Below are 21,342 nucleotides of genomic sequence, written 5' to 3'. Positions count from 1 at the left end.
AAAACGGAACAGCTAAAATGAATGATAATCAAATTAGAGCAGAAGGTAGAAGGTTATTTAAACGCTTCTATAACATTCCTGATGGCGTTAATCCTAAAACTCGTAGAAGCTATTTAAATGAAGCAATAGATGCATATGAAGGGTTTGACATTTCATCAGAAAGTGAGAGATTAGCGAGAATGTTAAATGTTAATATTGATTTCTATTATTGTGATCCTCAACCAGAAGACGTGGACATAAATAAGGTAGACTTTCCATTAGTGGAATCAACAATGATAGATCCAGAATTTGAAACAGTAAATATTTTATTAACACAGAGTCCATGTGGAAAACTTCACGCTGACAGAATAACAGACGTTGAAGCACTCACCGGCTATAAAGTTTGTCCATATTGTAAAGAAGAAGTTTATTCTATCCGTGATGATCCAGAAAGGAAAAACCAAAGAAGATTTTTAAAGCATTGTGAGAAATGTAAAGAAAATAATGGAAGATTAATTCAAGACGTTCAGTTGCAAAAGACACAGCAACCATATGCACCACATATTACGAAACAGAAGATATATCAGTGGTTATTAGCTCACAATTTGCAGGAATATTATAAACCGACAAGATATTATATTACTTTTGACTTTGAAACATTAGAGACTAAAGAAGAATTACAACTTTCTGTGTGTGCAACTTTGAACGCTTACTTAAAACCATTCATGGTATCATCAACGGTTAAATTAAATGATAAAACATATACAAGGAATTTTTGCTTAACTTCGAGTGATTCTTTTATTTCTGATTGGATTGAATTTTTATTTTCAACCTGTTCATTAGTTGTTGAATCAAATATGAGTCAATACAATGAATTATTGAAGCCACAAACGGCGGGGACTTTGTCCCATACATTAAATGAAAAACAGAAGGAAGCATTTAAAGAACTTCTAGATGAGGAATTCAATAAAGTGAATATCATAGATTTTAATTCGGGAAAGTTTGATTTAAATTTAATTCTTCATGATTTAAACACTGCAAAATGGAAAATAAAATCAATGCTGGGTTCATCTTCACAATTTAAGCAAATCATTGTAAAGAAAACAAACGTTCCATATGAATTGAGATTTATTGACATCAGAAATTATATAGCGGGTGGGACATTAGACCAATTCACTCAAGATTTCGGAAACAATAAATCACGTGTTAAATCCTTTTTCCCTTATCAATTTATCACATGGGAGAATTCCGAAGAAGAATTATATAAAGAGGAACCATTCACGAAAGATTCATTTTATTCAGCATTAACTCAAGAAACTATATCAGATAGTGATTATCAAATATATCTCAATGATGCTAAAAATTTTAAGAATAGATTAGAATATTTTATTCATTATTGTAATAAAGATGTTGAAATTATGATTGACCCAATCGATAAAATTATTGAAGAAACATTTGTTTATAAAATTTATATGCTTCATAATCTTTCTTTATCATCGAATGCTTCAATGATTCGTTACGCTTTAGCATATAAAGACTTTAATCCTAATGAAAAATATCCTGAGGAAGAGATAGAATCAAGTTTTGAATTAATGAAAAAGTATTGGAAATATAAAATTGAATCATATAAGAAACAAGATGAAAAAGCAGAAAGAGATACTAAAAATAATGTTTCAATGGATGATTTTCAATACTATCACGATTTAATCCTTTCATCTAAATGCAAAATGTGTGGTAAAGCGTTTACATATGCAAATAAACCAACATTGGATAGAATCGATAATGAAAAACCACATACCAAAGAAATTGTCAGTTAATGTGTTGTTATTGCAATGTCGTAAAATCAAATAAAGATGAAGATGTTCAACGTTTAAGAATCAATTTAAGAAATTATGCATTAAAAAATAATTTACCAATGACTTTAGATTCAGTTTAAGCTTATCACATTCTCCGTAATGGAATTACTGGTGGTCTATCAAATGTTCAACATCGTGTTAATCTTAAAGGAATCACGCACATTAATAAACTTTCATATAATCCAGAAACTAAAACTGTATCAAATGAGGACACTACCAACATTATGACTCATTTCGTTGGTGTTGATTTTAATTCATTATATCCTTCATCATTTTCATCTAATCCTCATGATTTCATTCAATATACTGACCATAAAATGTATATGCCGGGAAGATTGAATGGTGTTATCATTTGTGATACAGCAACAAAGAAAGCAAAAGCATTGGGAATTATTAGAAAGAAAAATACTTTATTCGTGGCTGAAGTAAAGGGTCACATTGATGAAAAATACATTAATGATTACATAAACTTTTTACCGATAATAAGAAACTTAGATATTATCACAGATGAAAAAACAATTGGTAGTTTTATGTATAATTACATGAAATCAAACAATCTACCGGTTGACCAGAAACAGAGAAAATTAACTCAGTTAGCATCAACACACAACCAATATCAACCATTTTCATCTTATTATCTTTGGTATCTAATAGACAGATTTCATTTTATCATCGATGATATTCAATCAATTTTAACATTTACTAAAAACACTTGTTTTAATGAATTTGCGAACAAATTTATGAACGAAAGACAAAAGGCTGAATTAGAAGGAAATAAAGGAAAAAGTTTATTTTGCAAGATTTCACTTAATGGATCATATGGTTACGATGCAATGAATACACAAAATTACGCAAAGACTAAAATAATGAATGCACAGAAGGCACGCGTTGCATGTATGTCAAATAAGTTTAAAAACATAAGAGAAATAGGAGAGGATACGTATCAAGTGATGCTCAAAGATAGATTTTATAGATGTGAAACATGTTTACAAGAGGCATTCTTCACTTTAGATAACGCTAAATACTGGTATTTGGTTTTCATTTATGATTTTATGTATAAATGCATGAATGTTAATCGTTTTCATTTCATTGAAGGTGATACTGATTCATCTTATTGGGCTATTGCTGGCGATCCAAATCTTCCTAACACTCAAGCATTTCAAGCGATTATAACCGATAAACAATTTTATGATAAAAACATTTTCAAATTCGCACCTTTTGATTTCTTCTGTTTTGATGAGAAATTTAAACCTAAATTAAAGAATAAAGCTGAAGAAAAAGCACATGAGAAGAAGTTATTGGGTTTAGCAATTGAGAAACAAGGTGATAACATGGTTGCTTTATGTCCCAAGTGTTATACATCATTCAACGGTTCAATTGATGGAAGTGATTTTAAAAAGATTGCACAAAAAATGAAAGGTGTTAGTTTACGACAAAATAAACAATTAACACCTAAAAATTATTTGGATATAATAAATGATAAAGTGATATTTGATGGTCAGAATATTAATTTACAACTTAAAAACGGGTCAATGACTCGCTTAACAATCGGTAAGACTGCATTAACAGGAGCACACACTAAGGCTGTATGTTGTGAAAATGGATGTTGTATGCCATTTATTTAATACAATTTAAAATTTTATTTTTAATAAAATGCCACAGAAGAGACAAAAGGAACCGTTAATGATGCGATTCAATATGTAAATAATGGTTTTGATACTATGATTCAAAGAGGTGGGCACCCTTAAACATTTATTTTATTTTTATATAAATGGATAACACAGATTTAAAAAATTTAATTTATGATTTAGTACTTAATCAAAATTTTCTTAATTATTATGAATTAAAATCATATCTCCAAAAACATAATAACATTATAACGGGTGATAATATGGATTATTATTATCCATATTATAAAAATGAAATTTTGAAATATCATGATAAAATAATTTCTAAAATTAAAGACAAAATTAAAAATAATGAATATACAAAGGGAAAAACTAAATCACAACTTAAACAGTTGAAAGATTTCGAAAATAAAGTATTAACAGAAGAAGATATTGATGAATTATATAAATTATATAATCATGAGCCGCAAAAACAAAAGGAACAAAAACAAAAGGTGCAAAACGCCCGGGTCCTTCAGACCATAAATGAAGCACAAGCTTTAATTTATGATTCATTAGTTAAATCATATTCAGCCCGACTTTTAAATGAAGATCAACTTTTGGAATTCATCCTTCAACATAACCTCGAAGCGGGAAAGTATATCAAACCTTTATATACAGCATATTTAAAACAAATGAATAGAATACATCCAGAATTAATGAAGGGGGGAATGAAATCCAAAACTTCATCATCCAAAATCAAAGCAGATAAAATTAAACCACTTGCAACACCAAAACCTCCAACGACAATACCTCCTCCTCCTTCAGTTAATCCTTCATCATTCACTTTATTATATCCATTTCAAACATTAAAGAAGCAAAAAGATTTTAAAAAGGATTTCAAGATATTAAATAAACCAATTGACCCGAAAATTCAACCGTTAAAGGAAAAATTTAGTCGCCCTTCATTTGCTCCATATCCATATTCATACGAAATCGATCATCCGGAATATTCAAAAGGAAACGTTACTTATTTATTTGCCATTAACATTAACACTAGATATTTATATTGCATTCCAGTGAAAGGGAAAAGAACAGGAAACAAGAAGAGCTATACAATACTTACTAGATCATGAAAGAGTAGATAATATCAGGGGTGATGGTGATAAAGGATTTCAGGCAGCTATGGCTCATTATTTCCCACAAATTAATTTTTTCTTTTCATCCTCTCCATATACGTTTCATAATAAAATAGTTGATGCGGTAATGAGAACTCTTAGAGATGCGTTAGGGGTTAACGGTCGATATACTGGGATGGAAATCATGACTCCATCATACAGCAGTTAGTATATTATTACAATAATACATGGCATAGAACTATAAACATGAAACCAGTGGAAATGAAAAATGATATTTCAAAAGAATGGGAATATATTAGAAAGCAAATGGAAAGGTTAAATGATGTTAAACGTGAACAAATTAATTCGGGGCTCATGAATTTTAAACAAGAGGATAAAGTTTTGATTCATCTCGATTATGGAAAAACTGATAAATCAATGACAAAAAGAAGACGAAGATTTGACACAATAGCTGAATTTGTTAGATATATTAACGGCAATGCATTAGTTGAAGTTGACAATAAATTAATAGAAATTCCGATTTATTTTATTACTCCATTATATTTAAATAATATTTAATTTTTTTATTTCGTAAGAAATGAGTGACAACAAAGCAGCCAAGAGTCCTGATTCAATTAAGATTCAGAGTCCAGACAATGAATATAAAAGAAACTAAACAGAATTAAATCAAAAATATGCTATTACAAAAAGAAGCCGCAATGCGGCGGGGCTGATGCCCATAAAACTAAAGTAATTGAAAACGATAAAGAGAGGAAAGAAATAATCGAAAAATTAGAAACTTACCGTTCAATCCTTAAACTGAGTGAAGCAAAAATAAAAGAATTTAATAGAATAAATAAATTGATTGGAAGAGATGAATTTAATAAAGATGAATTTTTAAACTCATCCAAATTTAATTTTATTCCTCTTCGACAACGTCTCTTCGAGACGCCGAACCCTTCTGGGTTCTTCTTTCCATCATTACTGCATAACCGCATCTTCTCGGTTTTCGTGGTTTGTTGTTTTTAATTCGTTCTTGCATCATTTTTATCATTTCCTCCCTTGTTATGATTCGTGGTAAATTTTGAGCTTGTGGGGTATCCATTTATATAAAAATAAAATTTTGTTATCAGTTATTTTATCATCATTTTATTAAGTTCATCTTTAGTTAATTTGAATGATAAGAAAATTTATTTTTGAATAACTGATGGTGTCACTACGTCACCATGTGTCACCTGGTTAATTAACTTCTCTTAAAAATGATGACAACATGACATTTAGACAACAGGTACGAAAGGAGGAAGGCATTTATGAATTATTTTTGAATAACTGATGGTGTCACTACGTCACCATGTGTCACCTGGTTAATTAACTTCTCTTAAAAATGATGACCACATGACATTTAGACAACACAGCAGGATTAATGCAAAAAGAAATTCCAATCATACTTTATAAAGCTTCATTTACAGGTATTTCATCATCAGTAAATGAATCCTCATTATCGTTTGGTTCAACCTGTTTATATAATCCTTTCATTTCTTCTTTCAAAACATAACACCATGTTTGTTTACCATCTATTCTTCTCTGTTTCCTATCACATTTATCCTTAATGCTCATTTGAAAGTTTTTGTCTTTCATGTCTGATGGTTTGCAGCATAGAGCATTTTTACACGTCATACCTGCACACAATTTATCATAATGTGTATTTATCCATTCATCTAAAGGATTTGTTGATAATTCTATTAAATCTTGTTTGGCTTCAGTCATCGGTATGATTCGTATATTAAATGATGAAAGGTCATATTGCATAAAATATGCTAAAAGGTTATCATAAAATTCCTTAGTGCATGAATTCATCAAATTCTTGAAATAATCAAATTGACCCTTGAATTTACCATTGACCCTTAAAACTACATATCTTCTGTCTCCAACTTCAATTTTGACAGGGTAAACGTTGTTAGTTACGAAAATGAAGTTTGCAACGTTCTGTGCTGTTCTTCTGGGTTGATTCTTTTCATTAATTCTTATCTCATTATCCGTTATAATTGATTTCAAAGCGTTGAAGTTTGCGAGTCTATCTTCACCCACATTCTTGAGTTCATTAAGTACAAGAAACATTTTATTCTCAACTACTGAATTGAAATTACCCGTTAGCTCACTTATTTCAGTAATGTTTTTGCATGAATAACCAGCGAGAAGTTCAGAAATAATGTCTGTAAATCTGTTTTTACCTGTTCCCTGAAGTCCTTTCAAAATAATTGCTGTTTCATTCTTGATTCCAGGATGTTGAATCATTGATGCAATCCAGCCGAGAAAGTATTTATACACTTCATCGTTATTATCACAAATGGCTTCTTTAATGAAATCCATAAACATCTCAATTTTTGAGTAATCAGGCTTTTCGAGAACGTTTGTATTTATAACCTTGAAACGTTGAGAAAACATCTGGAGAATCAGATTTAAAGCAAACACCCTTAACGGTTAATGAAGACAATTGATTTAGTAGTACATCCCATGCTGTTATTGTTTTACCTTCTTCTTTAAATATTAATCATTTTGAGTGACTCTTTCATGTTTGATTGAAGAACGAATGATATTTGATTCATTTTGTCGTGGATATTATAGTCCTTTTGAATGAAGTATTTGTTTCCACAATCTACAAAACGGATTACACGTGATAAATCCTCAATTACTTCAGAACTGTTTTTTAACTGATGATTCAGCCTTGCGTCTAATATCTGTTATCAAAACGAGTCATCAAGTTTTATACAAATGTTATTTTTGGCTTACGTAATAAAGGTAAAACGTATTCATCATAATATTCCTTTTGGTATAGTTTTTAGAATCTTCACCAAAACAAATGGAGAAGTCATTAAATGTGCATATCTACTACGTGCTTTTCAAAATTACTTTTGCATTTTCAGTTAAATTGCAGAAGTTATAAACGTTATCGTATGCTTCATTAATTAAATGATTAGGTAACGAATTAATTGCTTTGAACAGTGTGAATAATGTAACTTTTTTCTAAATTCATGTTTCCACCATCATTATGTACTTCAAAATCACAGATGCCATCGACTATGCTCTGGGCAAGTTTATCGTCAATGTTTACATCTTTGTTTTCATTCATTATACTCTTTATTTCTTCATTCTTCTGTTCAACTCTTACCTTAATATTCAAATCATTTAATATATCATTCACTGTTCTGGTTAATGTTGAATCATAACTTTCCACGAATGAATGAGTATGTATTGATTGGTTCTGTTGCATTCTTTCGAACTCTTGAATCAGCCATAACGCACTAATGAACGCTTTGAATCATCAATAGAAGTCATGATATCAATATCATAATCATTGCAGGAAAACATTTAATCATTCTGTTCGAGGTTGAATAGAAGAAATTAATGTTACAATAAATGTGAAGACCTCCTGAAGCGGTTTTAACGATAACATCTTTATCCGAAAGTTTTGAATAGAATGTCTTTTCTAACTGTTTCTTAAGTTCATCATTGTACGATTTATTGATATCAACACTATAATCGTTAAATTTGATAATTTATTTACTAATAAAGCCATACCAGTTTTCCTTCCTCTTCCTCCATCATGTTTGAGGTAGTTATGTAAATCAATCTTGTTTTCACCAATTCTTTCATTGAGGTTAGTTTCTGCCACAACTAATTCCTCAGCTAATGAATCAATAACTTTTTCATCAGAAACGATATAGTTTGCTGGTTGTTTGTTGCTGTCATTTATATAGGAATAAAAAAAATAAAAATAATTTTAAAACTAACTTTATTTTTGGACTGCATCAAATTTCCGGGAATGTTGTCAAAATGTCATGTTGTCAGTAATTTTAAGAGAAGTTAATTAACCTGGTGACATGGTGACGTAGTGACACCATCAGTTATTCAAAAATAATTAATTATTGAATAACCTAAAAACCATAAACGATAAAATTTATTTCTGCAGTTCATCCGCTACTTCATTACCTAATTAATTACAGACATAAAATATATTTAGTTCATCCGGTACCATGCAAATACAGTCACAAATGGTGGCATGTAATCTTTACCCAAGCCTGTTGAATTTGTTGTGAAAGTATGGACATGATTCCCTGTTCAGTTTGTCGAAAAGTCTTTTTTGTTGAATCGTTATAAGCTGGAGATAAAAACATCATAACCAGCTTCATAGTCTGAGTTGTATAATGGGTGGTCTCTTAATGATGTCTATGGTCGCCAGAAAAGTTTGTAGTTCCTGTATGCATATGCGGTGGAAGGTTTGCTTCTTTAATTTTCTTTGAACCACCGGCTGTTTTGAACTATTAGTACAATATAAGAATGTCTACAATCTGCTTCCATGTACCAAAACCTAAAACACTTGCTGGATTTGTTGAGTTCATTGATGTATAAATAGAGCCTATAGGATATAATGTTTGAAGTATTTCATTTTTCATGCTTGTAATCACATCATTTACTTCCGACTTCTTTGCATAATTTTCATCTACATAAGTTTTATCTGCTTTAAGGTCTAAACATCCTGAAACCCATCCTGTATCAGCTTTAACTTTAAAAGTCTTCCGATGTCCATTTATGATACCATTCAACCTTTTCTTTAATTTCATTATCTTTTTCATCTACATAAACCAAATTTGCCTTCTTCATTTAACTCACTATCCACGTATTCCTTATCTACCTTCTTCATTATGTCATTTAGGAAACCTTCTATGAATTCCTCATTTAAATTAAATCTTCCAATCTTCAAAACTTTAGGAAATGCATTTAATGCGTAATATCTCTGTTCTTCTGGTGGAATTGATGTTATATCATCCGTTATTCCTTTAATTTTTGAATTCATAAATAAAATTTCTTTTATATTTGATATCACTGCACCACCTTTGCAAACGAATTCGAAACGGTCATTTTTCAATACTATCTCCAAATCTCCATATTTCAACCTTTGCGTTTGTTCCGCCGTCTTTGAATTATATGCGTATATGGCGTATGTAATGGTCTGAAGGACCTGGGTGCTTTGCGCCTTAAGTTGCTGTTGTTTAATCATTTATTACGATTTAAAAATAAATATTTAATCCGTTATCTCATCAGCTATTTTCTCTATTTGAAATTGCCATAATATTTCATTCATAAATTCTAAATCACAATCAAATAGGTCAGTTATTCTAAATTTAATATTTGATAAATCTTTTGAATGAAGAATAAATGAATTCCCGGATAATTGAAAATGTATGATAAAGAAAATGTGTTTAAGTTGATGGATAAAATGTTTTGTATTGATGGGTAAGAGTTAGGGTCTAATGTTTGATGTGAAAAATCTCATTGGGGTATTAACTTTATCACATTTGATTAAAATGAAAATTGGAACCAGTGTCAGAATACAAAACATCCCCAACATCTTTTTCAAATTTAATATCCCCAACAATGAACGAAGATGAGGAGTACAAAATTTAATTTTCAGCGGGAATTTAATAAGGTTATTTATTTCATCAAGTTCAAAAAGTTTATCAGGTTTTGATTTAAAATTTTCTTCATACCATACGATAAATGATTCATTTAAATAACTTAAAATCATGTTAATATCCCATTTCGCTATCACATTATTTATATACATATCATACGTTTTTTCGAGGTCATCTTTAATAAATGATATATAATCTGAATGGTCTAAAAGAATGGGATTAAATTTACCACTCACAGAAACGAGAGTAACATTATAAATTCCGCTAACTGTTAAATTTAATTCACAGTTATTATTCGAAATAATATTGATAATTGACATTTTTTTATTACGATTAAAAATATGGTAAAGCGTTATTTTCCAGTGATAAATAAAACTAGAATAAGATTACCTCAAGAATTCATAAATTCAACGAATAAGAAATTCATTCATGTTATAAATTTTAGTGTTTTCAGAAAATATGAGTCAGTGTCCATATTCATCAACAGGGTTATATTTCACTTCATTCAAATTTAGTTCAATCAAACCATATAATGACCATTTCATAAGATTTCAGATGGTATTAAAAATGTAATTGATAGATTAAAATATGAACAGATTGACAATATCGAATTTTTGGAATTTTGGTTTAAATATCCCGATGGAAAAAAGATTGAAGTTAAAGATAAAGCTGATACTATAACAAAAACAATTACAATGACCGATCCGGATAGTGGGGAACAAAAAGAAATAAAACAAACGATAGAAACTGGTGAAAGGTCAATTATTATTGATTATGATTCAAAGGATTATTATTCGATAATGTTAATGCTTGAAGATTAAATAGCCTTAACAAAGAATTTTTCAAGTGATATTTTATATTCATCAACTATTTTATTATAAATATCATTATATGTTAAATGAAGTTCAGTTGTTGTTCCGTTCTTTGATATCTTAATTGTGCTAATATCCTTTATAGGATTTATTTTTGCAACTAGTCCGCAGCATGAAACCTCATCATCTATGAAAAATTGAATCTTAACGTCTGAATCTTGAACATCACAAAGAATGGCGATAATGTGAATTAATGATTCATAAGGTAAAATAATTAAACCGGATTGGTCAATTAAATTTATTATTGAATCATAATTATTAATTATTATATCACGGTAAATTTTCATTAATTCAGAATTAATGTCTATTTTATATGGGTTCTCGATGTTTGATGAAAGAGGTGGGGGTATGTTGGATAAGTGGGAATTTCAACAGGTTCTTTACCGGGTTCAGATAAAATGATTGGGTCTCCATCTTCTTTATTTTGCTCCTCCTCCTTTTTCGGTAAGTCACGAGTTAATAAATTTGGTTGAGTTGCTGACCTTGTTAATTCAGGGCTAACATTAACTTTAACATTTTGAATAATTCGTGATTTATCATCATTTACGTTATAACCAACCGTAATCTCTGCTTTTGCGTTAGTGTTCTTTTGACTAGTGAAACGTCTTCTCATTTATATTCGAATAAAAAAATATATTTAAACTTTTATTTTGCTGGAAGTTTTGAATCTATTATTCCCTGTATTTGTTCATGAAGTTGATTTTTAGCTGGTTCATTGTAATTAATAGACCTAATATATTCATTAATTGCATTCTTATAATCATCTGATTTCTCAAATTTTCTTTTATCTGATTCCTTAACTAAATCATAAGTTAAACCTCGTTGCTGATATAATGGTTTCTTAATTAAATCTATGAATGCTTGAGATAAAGCACCTGATGCAATTCTTGCTACTATAATTGGTTGGAATTGCTGTTTAAGTTCATCTTTAACATTTGCGAAAACTGGATCGAATAAAGCAACTTTAAAGAATTTCTTAGCTGAAATTTCAGGTCTAATATTTGCATATCGACCATCAAACTGGTTAGAATATCGTGGTAATCCATCTGGTCCCTCTTCAATAGCATTTAATTCTTCATTGAAATAAGAATATGGATTATAACGGTATGAATTAATTGGACCATTTTCACCTTCTCCAATGTATTGTTTAACAGCTTTTCCATTTTCATCAAATTGCATAGGATAACGTTCATTATATGCTTTACGTTTAGGATAATCAGTTATAGTTAATTTGTAACCATTTATGACTTTAATATTACCTTGACCATCAGTAACGAAAACTTCATTTATATGCCATCAGGTTTTCCATTTGGACCCGTAATGTCTGCTTCGTGTGCTTCCCAATTTGGACCTTGACGTTTGGCATATGCTTGAGCTTCTGGTAATGTTAAAACGTTTCTCATTTGTTTAACATCTTTTTGAAGACCAGCAACAATATGAACTAATTCTTTCATTCCATCAGGAACTTTCATAGTTCTATTATATGCACCCTTTTTGTTTGTTCCTTGTTTTAATGGAACCTGTAGAAGATTTGCTATTTCAGTCATGTTTAATTATAAATAAAAAATAAAAATTAATTATAAAAAGTTAATCAAATTTAACACCTCCTTTATTTAAATCAACTATTATTTTCCCATGTTCACCTAATTGCTGATATTGTGTGTAAAGTTCATTAATGCTCATTGGTAAATTCACTTGATAAAGCATAACGTTCAACTGTTGACGACTAAACCCACTGAAAATGAAAAGGGTTGATAGATTTGATTTAATGTTTGTGCTTAATGCTTTGAAATATTGAACAGCCATAAAGAATGAACACTGAATGTGTCGACATTGAGTTAATAACTGATTAAAATATGATTTCTCGTTTGTTATTAGTTTTGATTTCACTGCATCATCTAGAAAAATGAGTGAATGCAAAAATTCTCTATCAAAATTTGAAATAGAAAGTGTTTCAAATAATTCATCCCGTTGTTTATCAATAATTTTATCCTCTAATCCTTGCTTCTTGATTGTATTATATAATTCTTTATACATTAAAAAGTTTTTTAAATAATCTTCTGCTTCTTCTTGTGATAAATAAATAATTGGAATTTTGATTAAATGCTTTAAAGATTCAAATGTATCATCTGAAGGTGAACCTGAACGGTTGATATAAATTAACACATGTGAATAGGGGGAAGTGTTAGCAATAATGATAATTTGTTTTAATATCGTTAATGTTTTACCTTTATTTGTTTACCAATTGCTGCAGTGATTGAATTTAAGTAACATTCAGAATATGGAATTTTCATTAATTTTTCCTTAGATAGAGCATTTCTATTATCACTCAATGCTTCATTAATCATATCATCTACGTATGTATTATATACTCCTGCTAATTCTTCATAAGGAGTGGATGAATTTAAATCCATTTAATCAAAAATAAATTTATAATTTTAAACATTTCTATTCATCAATATTTCATCATATGAACTTCTATACTGTGGTGGTGTACCTGTTGGATGATATTTCAAACCTTCATCCGGTGTCCATGTCCAATATGTAGTCCTAGTAAACCAAACCTGAGGAGGATTTGTCACCTTTGAACAGTAAGTGTCATTTTCACCCTGAATGATTGGATAAGCTTTCACTTGTACTGTAACTTGTGAGTTGAAAGTTTCTAATCCATCAAAGAATATACCCGCTCCATCACGTTGAACTGGAATAGTGCATAAGAATGAAGTTTGGTCTTTCCATGTTCTAGCTAATGGCGTGCCATCATCATCATTCAGTGGTCTAGTTAATGAGTCCTCGTATTCTTCTGTGCATTCATTCACTCCATCTAAATCAGAAGCTTGAAGCATACGTGTAAAGAATATGTCGCCCACTGTGGTCATCGCTTGATCGGGGAAGTTTCTGGAATCTATAGTGACCTGAAGACCTCGAAGCATTGGATTTTCTAAAACTGTTCTTTGCATTGCATTCTTCGGAAATGCTAACACAACATCTGTAACATTATGAAGAGCGTATGAGAAATCTGAGCTAATACCTTCAGGAGTGATGCAACCTCCATTTAGTGAACGAACGTCAATATGTTGAGCTGGAATCATGAATGGATCTTCCTTACTGAATAAACGTGGTATTGCTTTAACTGATTCTTCAATTAAACCGTATCCTGGTGTAATGCATTTATCCTCTAAAACTTCCATCTTTGTGCATGAAATAATAACGTCATCAACTGTTGCGTCAGCAGATGTAGCGGCTAAGCTTGTAATTAATTTGGCAGGAAGTCCGATTTGTTGGAATTTGCGATCATATTTATAAACATGATTCATAATCTTTTCATAATTTTCATCAGTTATCTTTTCATAAACGTAATTTTGTAAATCAGCAACTCTTAACGGGTCAACCTGACAAAATACTAAAGTATCCCTGAAAACATAATATTTAAGAATGATATCACCAAATGATTTAGGATAATCATCGAACGCCTGAAATGCTAACAAATCATTTACCGGAATAATCATATCAAAAGTGACATCAACTTCTTCATTTGCTTTCTTGAAAACTTCTGAAGGGTCAATATATTTACCACATACTGAGTTATCATATTTTTGAACATTATTATATAACGAATGAACAAACTTTTTAACTTTCCTTTCTGATTTTGGTTTATATGTTGCAAATGCGAAAGATTCACGGGCGCAATCCATCTGAAGATAACCGGCATCACCTCTTTCGGTTTCTACTTCTAATTGTTTAAAGCTTTGATTTGATGATTTGTAACCAACGAATAAACGCATGCATTTAAAAGCGGCATCACATGTGAAAGCTTTATTTGAAACTAGAGTTGCTTTAACTTTGCGTTTAATATATGTGTCACCTAATTGGTTCACATCATGAGCCGGATTTGTAATTCTTAAATGAGTTTGTTTATCATCAAAATATGGAGCATCAGAGTCATAGCATGAACTTTCAAGTTCTCTATAATATCTTCTACCGTCATTCTTTGCGAATATTTCATTTATCTTTTCGAATGAATGAAACACATTTCCATTAATCGGTTTAGTGTTTGGCACCAAATAGTTAGTCGTCATTTATTAATAAATAAAAAATCAAAATTAAAAGATGAAAATGAATTTTTAATTTTAATGAAATAATCAACTATGGCTGCAGGTATATTTAAGAAACTGTGGGATAAAGTAAAAAGAGGAGCGAGTAAAGTTTGGGAAACATGAAGAAGGGGCAAATTGGATATTTAAGAATAAAGAAGCAATTAGTGACGTTGCTGAATCAATAACACCAAAAGCTGCCCCAATAAGAGAAATTTTAAATAAAGGAGAAAAAGTTTATCAAAGACTACAACCGATACTAAGATAAAAATAATATTTATTTATTTTTCCACTATCTACCTCCTATTTTATTAAGTATTCCTTCAGCAATTCCACCAACTGCGTTACCTGCTTGTGCTCCCATCGCCGGATTACCTGCTTTAGTACCTAATACTCCACCTATGATAGTTCCTGCCGTTTTCGCTACTGGTGCCAAAAAGTTTGCAACGGGTTTAATAATATTTTTATGAACCCAACCCGCAGCTTTCTTAATTCCATCCCATAATTTTTTAAAGAATCCTGCCGCCATTTCTGATTTAATATTAATTAAAAAATATATTTCATCACTTATATTCTAATTTTTATTTAATGATAAATGAAACCGATTTTAAAAAAAAAAATAAATGAAAGTGAAAATGTTCAACAAAAAATAAACGTTGTTAAACCAATTACTGAAATAAAAATTTTTTCATCTGTTGAAGAATTTAATGACTATTATGCTAATAATAAAAAATTATTTGAAGAATTGACAACGTGTAAATTGAATAAAATGTTTAAAGTTGATGGATTCAAAATTTCAAAAATAAAAGGGTGGTTAGTTTGAAATCTATTCCTCAATCAAGAATCACCTCATTAATGAAAATAGATGATTTAACAAAAAGAATAGAAGAGATTGAAGAAAGAATGAATCAAATAATTGATTTCATAAATTCAAATAATCATTAGTTTCTTAAAGTTCTATGTTGAACTCATCAAATTCTTCTTCATCATTACCATTACCTTTAGCGAGTTTATTTACTCTTTCAACTTTATCTTTTGATAGTCTATCGTTTAATTTTTTCTGAAGTTTTTCGTTACCAAGTTCTAAAATTTTACATGGATGATATTTAAACCCGTTAAATTCTTTTTCCTCAGTTTTAATCATTAATCTACAAAGAACTTTAGTGAGGTGGTTTTGTTGTTTAAACCATTTATCCTTAATATTTGTTATAAATTCAATATCCGGAATTAATTCCCAAATTTTTGAATTTTCGATTAATTTACCATCAAATGCAAAAGCAATAGGTTTAATATTAAACTTACCTTTATAAAATAAACTTTGTATGTAATCATCAAAATAAACGTCTACTTGTTTAACCTGGGTGAGAATTGATGAAAGTTTATCCATTAATTGATTCACAGTCACGAATTTTGTTCCGCTCATTTCATACAAAATAAAAAAATAAAATAATAAACATAACTAAGTTTTAATTTTTCGTAAGAAGTTTATGAGGTCTTTGATTATGACACCATTGATTCCATTCAGGATTTAAACAATGTTTAATTAATCGCGGAATATCTGACATCGTCTATATATAGCTTCTTTTAATGATTTATAAATAAATATATTTTAAAATTAATGTTAATTTTTTAATGATTTATTTTTTAAAAATTTTTTATTTTTTATTTCATTATGTATGGGCTGAGTGTAAATGTCTTACAATTTTGAAAATTTTTTAAATCTTGATTTATTCAAAAACGTAAGAATAAAAACCGTAAGAATCATACATTTTTTACTTCATATGTTAAAAAAAATGATACAAAATCGCTCGATATTGTATGAATTCTTACGTTTACAAAAAAAGTCACTAAACCCTTCATATACTACTACTGAGGGTCTCAATTTTTATTACTTATATTATTTTACAATATTTATATAAATACTCTTTATAATATATTTTACTATAAAATTATACCTCAAATTCAAATATTTAAAATATTATTTACATAATTATCTCAAAATTATATTTTTATATATTATTTTTCATATGTATAAATCATATAATCTATTGTTGTAAACAGAAATTCATCAAAAGTGACACCTCAGAAAAGCTAAAATATTGAATTTTTGGAACTTTTGATAGAGCACGTTTATAAATATTAATTAAAGTAAATGTATATTTTGTAAAGATTCTTTTTAATAAAAAAAAATAAAATTTTGAAGAAGAACACAAAATCTTCTGAAAAATAATATCACATAAACTCATATTATTTTCTAATATATAACTATTTTATATAAAAATCAAATTCAATGATCTTAAAAGCGAATGATAAACCTCAAAATTTACGAATATAATGAGTGGGAATATAATGTTTATCTATCATAAAACCATATGAAATATCAATTTTTGCTTTACGCCTAATTTTTGACGACAATTAGCAAAAAATGTTAAATGTTAACACTCAGTCCATTTGAATATGAAAAATAAAATTGACTTTGATTAAATGTTTTTATTTATCATGCAATTCTTCTTGCGACCAAAGATTTGAATAAAACTTCAAAAAATAAGATAGCTTAAAAAATAATATACGGTAGTGTTTACTAATAGATGAATAGTATATAAATTCTATTAAAATGGATTTGATCCAAAAAATATAAAACCAAAAATAATTGTTATAATTTAAATGAAGAAGTAATTTAAAACGATTTTATTTATGATCAAATTTTATATATTTTTTTGGATCAAATCCATTTTAATAGAATTTATATACTATTCATCTATTAGTAAACACTACCGTATATTATTTTTTAAGCTATCTTATTTTTTGAAGTTTTATTCAAATCTTTGGTCGCAAGAAGAATTGCATGATAAATAAAAACATTTAATCAAAGTCAATTTTATTTTTCATATTCAAATGGACTGAGTGTTAACATTTAACATTTTTTGCTAATTGTCGTCAAAAATTAGGCGTAAAGCAAAAATTGATATTTCATATGGTTTTATGATAGATAAGCATTATATTCCCACTCATTATATTCGTAAATTTTGAGGTTTATCCTTCGCTTTTAAGATCATTGAATTTGATTTTTATATAAAATAGTTATATATTAGAAAATAATATGAGTTTATGTGATATTATTTTCAGAAGATTTTGTGTTCTTCTTCAAAATTTTATTTTTTTATTAAAAAGAATCTTGACAAAATATACATTTACTTTAATTAATATTTAAAAACGTGCTCTATCAAAAGTTCCAAAAATTCAATATTTTAGCTTTTCTGAGGTGTCACTTTTGATGAATTTCTGTTTACAACAATAATTTAAATGAAGAAGTAATTTAAAACGATTTTATTTATGATCAAATTTTATATATTTTTTTGGATCAAATCCATTTTAATAGAATTTATATACTATTCATCTATTAGTAAACACTACCGTATATTATTTTTTAAGCTATCTTATTTTTTGAAGTTTTATTCAAATCTTTGGTCGCAAGAAGAATTGCATGATAAATAAAAACATTGTTGTAAACAGAAATTCATCAAAAGTGACACCTCAGAAAAGCTAAAATATTGAATTTTTGGAACTTTTGATAGAGCACGTTTTAAAATATTAATTAAAGTAAATGTATATTTTGTAAAGATTCTTTTTAATAAAAAAATAAAATTTTGAAGAAGAACACAAAATCTTCTGAAAAATAATATCACATAAACTCATATTATTTTCTAATATATAACTATTTTATATAAAAATCAAATTCAATGATCTTAAAAGCGAAGGATAAACCTCAAAATTTACGAATATAATGAGTGGGAATATAATGCTTATCTATCATAAAACCATATGAAATATCAATTTTTGCTTTACGCCTATTCCCACTCATTATATTCGTAAATTTTGAGGTTTATCCTTCGCTTTTAAGATCATTGAATTTGATTTTTATATAAAATAGTTATATATTAGAAAATAATATGAGTTTATGTGATATTATTTTTCAGAAGATTTCATTCTATATGCCTATGAAAAGTACTCTCAAAACTAACTTTTCCTAATTATAATTAAATCTAGAATATTGTATTATGCTTAGTATTATTTCATTTTTCTCATTCAATTTAGAATTTACAAATGTCAAAAAATTGAGAGCTGTCACTTTTGATGAATTTCTGTTTATTCCACATTTAATCAAAGTCAATTTTATTTTTCATATTCAAATGGACTGAGTGTTAACATTTAACATTTTTTGCTAATTGTCGTCAAAAATTAGGCGTAAAGCAAAAATTGATATTTCATATGGTTTTATGATAGATAAGCATTATATTCCCACTCATTATATTCGTAAATTTTGAGGTTTATCATTCGCTTTTAAGATCATTGAATTTGATTTTTATATAAAATAGTTATATATAAAAAAAAAAAAAAAAAAAAAGGGTAGTGGGGCTTCCAGGCACTTCGTGCCCTCTAGCCCCGAAGATGTTTAGTATAAATGAAGTTTATATTCGGAGGACTCTTCTTCTTCCTCCTTGCTTCTGGGAAGAAGCCTTCTTCTGGGTCGAAAACATTATATAATGTGTCGCTTTTCACAAATTATATATGTTTTCATGTTTTGTCACTTTTCTGTCACTTTTCGGGTAAAAACATTTTTATTATTATATATAAATGAATTTTACAAAACCACCGTTACCGTTCTTTGGAAATAAGAGTAGATGTAAAGATATTCTATTGAGAGAACTTAAGAAACTACCGAATGGTCTAACATTTGTAGATTTGTTCGGTGGAAGTTTCTATATATCCCATTTATGTCATATAATATTCCCAGACTCAAAGATTATATGCAATGACTTCGACAACTATATGGACCGTCTCAAACATATTCCAGACACAAACAATATATTGAAAGAGTTAAAAGAAAAGATACCTATAGGTAAGATGGAACGTATACCATTAGATAAGAAAAATATTGTGAGAGAGGTTTTGAAAAAAGCAGAATATATAGACTGGGATAGTATATCTGCTAGACTATTATATAGTGGTTCTATAAGAGTTCATGACATTGAAACACTTATGTCAAAAGTTTTATATCTTAACTATACAAATGTTTTCAAAGAGGACATAGAAAAATATATTGAGGGTATAGAGTTTGTGAGATGTCATTGGACAGAGTTGTATGAAAAATATAAAGACAAGGAAAATGTTTTCTTTATAGTGGACCCGCCGTTCTATAACACATGGGATTTTCAATACCAAGTAGACTGGACTTTGAGAGACTCTTTAGAAACTTTAGACGTTTTACATAACTGTCCATGCTTTTACTTTACATCCGATAAAAGTGGTTTGGAAACCGTTATGGATGGTTAGAGGACATACATGACTATGAGTTTATATATGACAAGATAGAATATGAGAGAGGTCCTATAAACTGGAGAAAGTGTCATAACAAAGAAATTTTATTAGTAAGTAAATGTGGTTTGAAATAGGACTACTTGTTTTAGGTTTTTTCCATTGTGTCATTTATTTATTTGACGTGGCAGAAAAGTACAGAGAATATGAAGATGAACCAATGCCTGCAAATGTTCAGTATATGTACTCGTAAGAGATATTTTTATCTAATATTAAATGGACGCACAGAACTTAGCGAATGCACAGCAACCTGGACAACCAAACCCAGAGAATATTCCAAATGAAGTTAGAATACAAACTGCAATGGCAAACTATGGTCAAGTGCCAACAGATGTACAAATGCAAACTGCCATGTCAAATGACGCTGCGTTAGGTTTGCCACCATGGTATGCAAATATGAGATGGAAAGAGTTTTATACAAACCCTGAAGTGGGATATAAACAACTTTATGCAGATGACGCGAACACAGGAGTTGACCCAGAGTATGTTTTCTACCAGAGGAGAAACAGAATGTATGAGCTCCAGTTAAAGAATGCTATGGAACTCAACAGGAAACGTAAGAGACTAGGCGGACATTAGATTTTTACATATAGTAAAATGGGTTTCTTCAGTAGTATTGGAAACTTCTTCAGAAGAGTTGGAAGAGGTATATGGAATGGAATAAAATCTGTCGGAAAAGGAATTTGGAACGGAGTCAAAAATATTGGTAAAAGAGTAGGTCAGTTTGTTGGTATTATACCTAAAGACCCTGAACCAGAAGAACAAGCTCCTGTTATACAACAGCCTGAACCTGCACCACAGTCTAGTTGGCAACCAAATCCAACACCTCAACCGTATTAAAAAATTATATTTTTACCGTTCGATAGTAGTTGTATATGAAACTAAGTTCTAAGTAAAACGCATGGTATAATGGAATTATTCTTTTTCTTCCATCTGTAGTAAACCATACTTGAAAGTCTGAAATAC

General features: G+C 29.1%; 3 protein-coding genes and 4 pseudogenes across 7 annotated transcripts, besides 5 other annotated features; 3 read left to right on the top strand and 4 right to left on the bottom strand.

Annotated features, from left to right (window-relative positions):
* Positions 1-13,194: part of a mobile genetic element that runs on past the window's edge.
* On the top strand, positions 1,488-1,915 carry TVAGG3_0611210 (annotated as a pseudogene). Its single transcript has one exon. A coding segment is annotated over exon 1 (428 nt).
* TVAGG3_0611200 (DNA/RNA polymerases family) lies at positions 2,366-3,460 on the top strand (the record flags this gene model as incomplete). Its single annotated transcript, XM_051240058.1, has 1 exon — positions 2,366-3,460. The coding sequence occupies one exon, from the start codon at positions 2,366-2,368 to the stop codon at positions 3,458-3,460; it is 1,095 nt and encodes a 364-aa protein (XP_051097882.1).
* On the bottom strand, positions 6,010-7,166 carry TVAGG3_0611190 (annotated as a pseudogene). The gene has a single exon. A coding segment is annotated over exon 1 (1,157 nt).
* On the bottom strand, positions 8,578-9,619 carry TVAGG3_0611180 (annotated as a pseudogene). Its single transcript has one exon. A coding segment is annotated over exon 1 (1,042 nt).
* Positions 10,852-11,519, bottom strand: TVAGG3_0611170 (annotated as a pseudogene). Its single transcript has one exon. A coding segment is annotated over exon 1 (668 nt).
* Positions 13,195-14,058: 864 nt separating the features above from the next.
* On the bottom strand, positions 14,059-14,985 carry TVAGG3_0611150 (uncharacterized protein; the record flags this gene model as incomplete). Its single annotated transcript, XM_051240057.1, has 1 exon — positions 14,059-14,985. A coding segment is annotated over one exon (927 nt), but the record flags the coding sequence as incomplete, so codon positions are not given.
* Positions 14,986-17,049: 2,064 nt separating this feature from the next.
* Positions 17,050-17,087: a mobile genetic element.
* Positions 17,088-18,256: 1,169 nt separating this feature from the next.
* Positions 18,257-18,294: a mobile genetic element.
* Positions 18,295-18,501: 207 nt separating this feature from the next.
* Positions 18,502-18,539: a mobile genetic element.
* A 576-nt stretch (positions 18,540-19,115) lies between these two features.
* Positions 19,116-19,151: a mobile genetic element.
* A 1,822-nt stretch (positions 19,152-20,973) lies between these two features.
* Positions 20,974-21,216, top strand: TVAGG3_0611100 (serine threonine-protein phosphatase family; the record flags this gene model as incomplete). The annotated part of the gene is made up of 1 exon (XM_051240056.1): positions 20,974-21,216. One exon carries the CDS (start codon positions 20,974-20,976, stop codon positions 21,214-21,216), a length of 243 nt encoding a protein of 80 aa, XP_051097880.1.
* Between the last annotated feature and the right edge of the window lie 126 nt (positions 21,217-21,342).

Source organism: Trichomonas vaginalis, chromosome II (assembly GCF_026262505.1).
Source record: "Trichomonas vaginalis G3 chromosome II, whole genome shotgun sequence".
NCBI lineage: Eukaryota > Parabasalia > Trichomonadida > Trichomonadidae > Trichomonas > Trichomonas vaginalis.
This window is presented reverse-complemented; position numbering and strand designations above follow the sequence as displayed.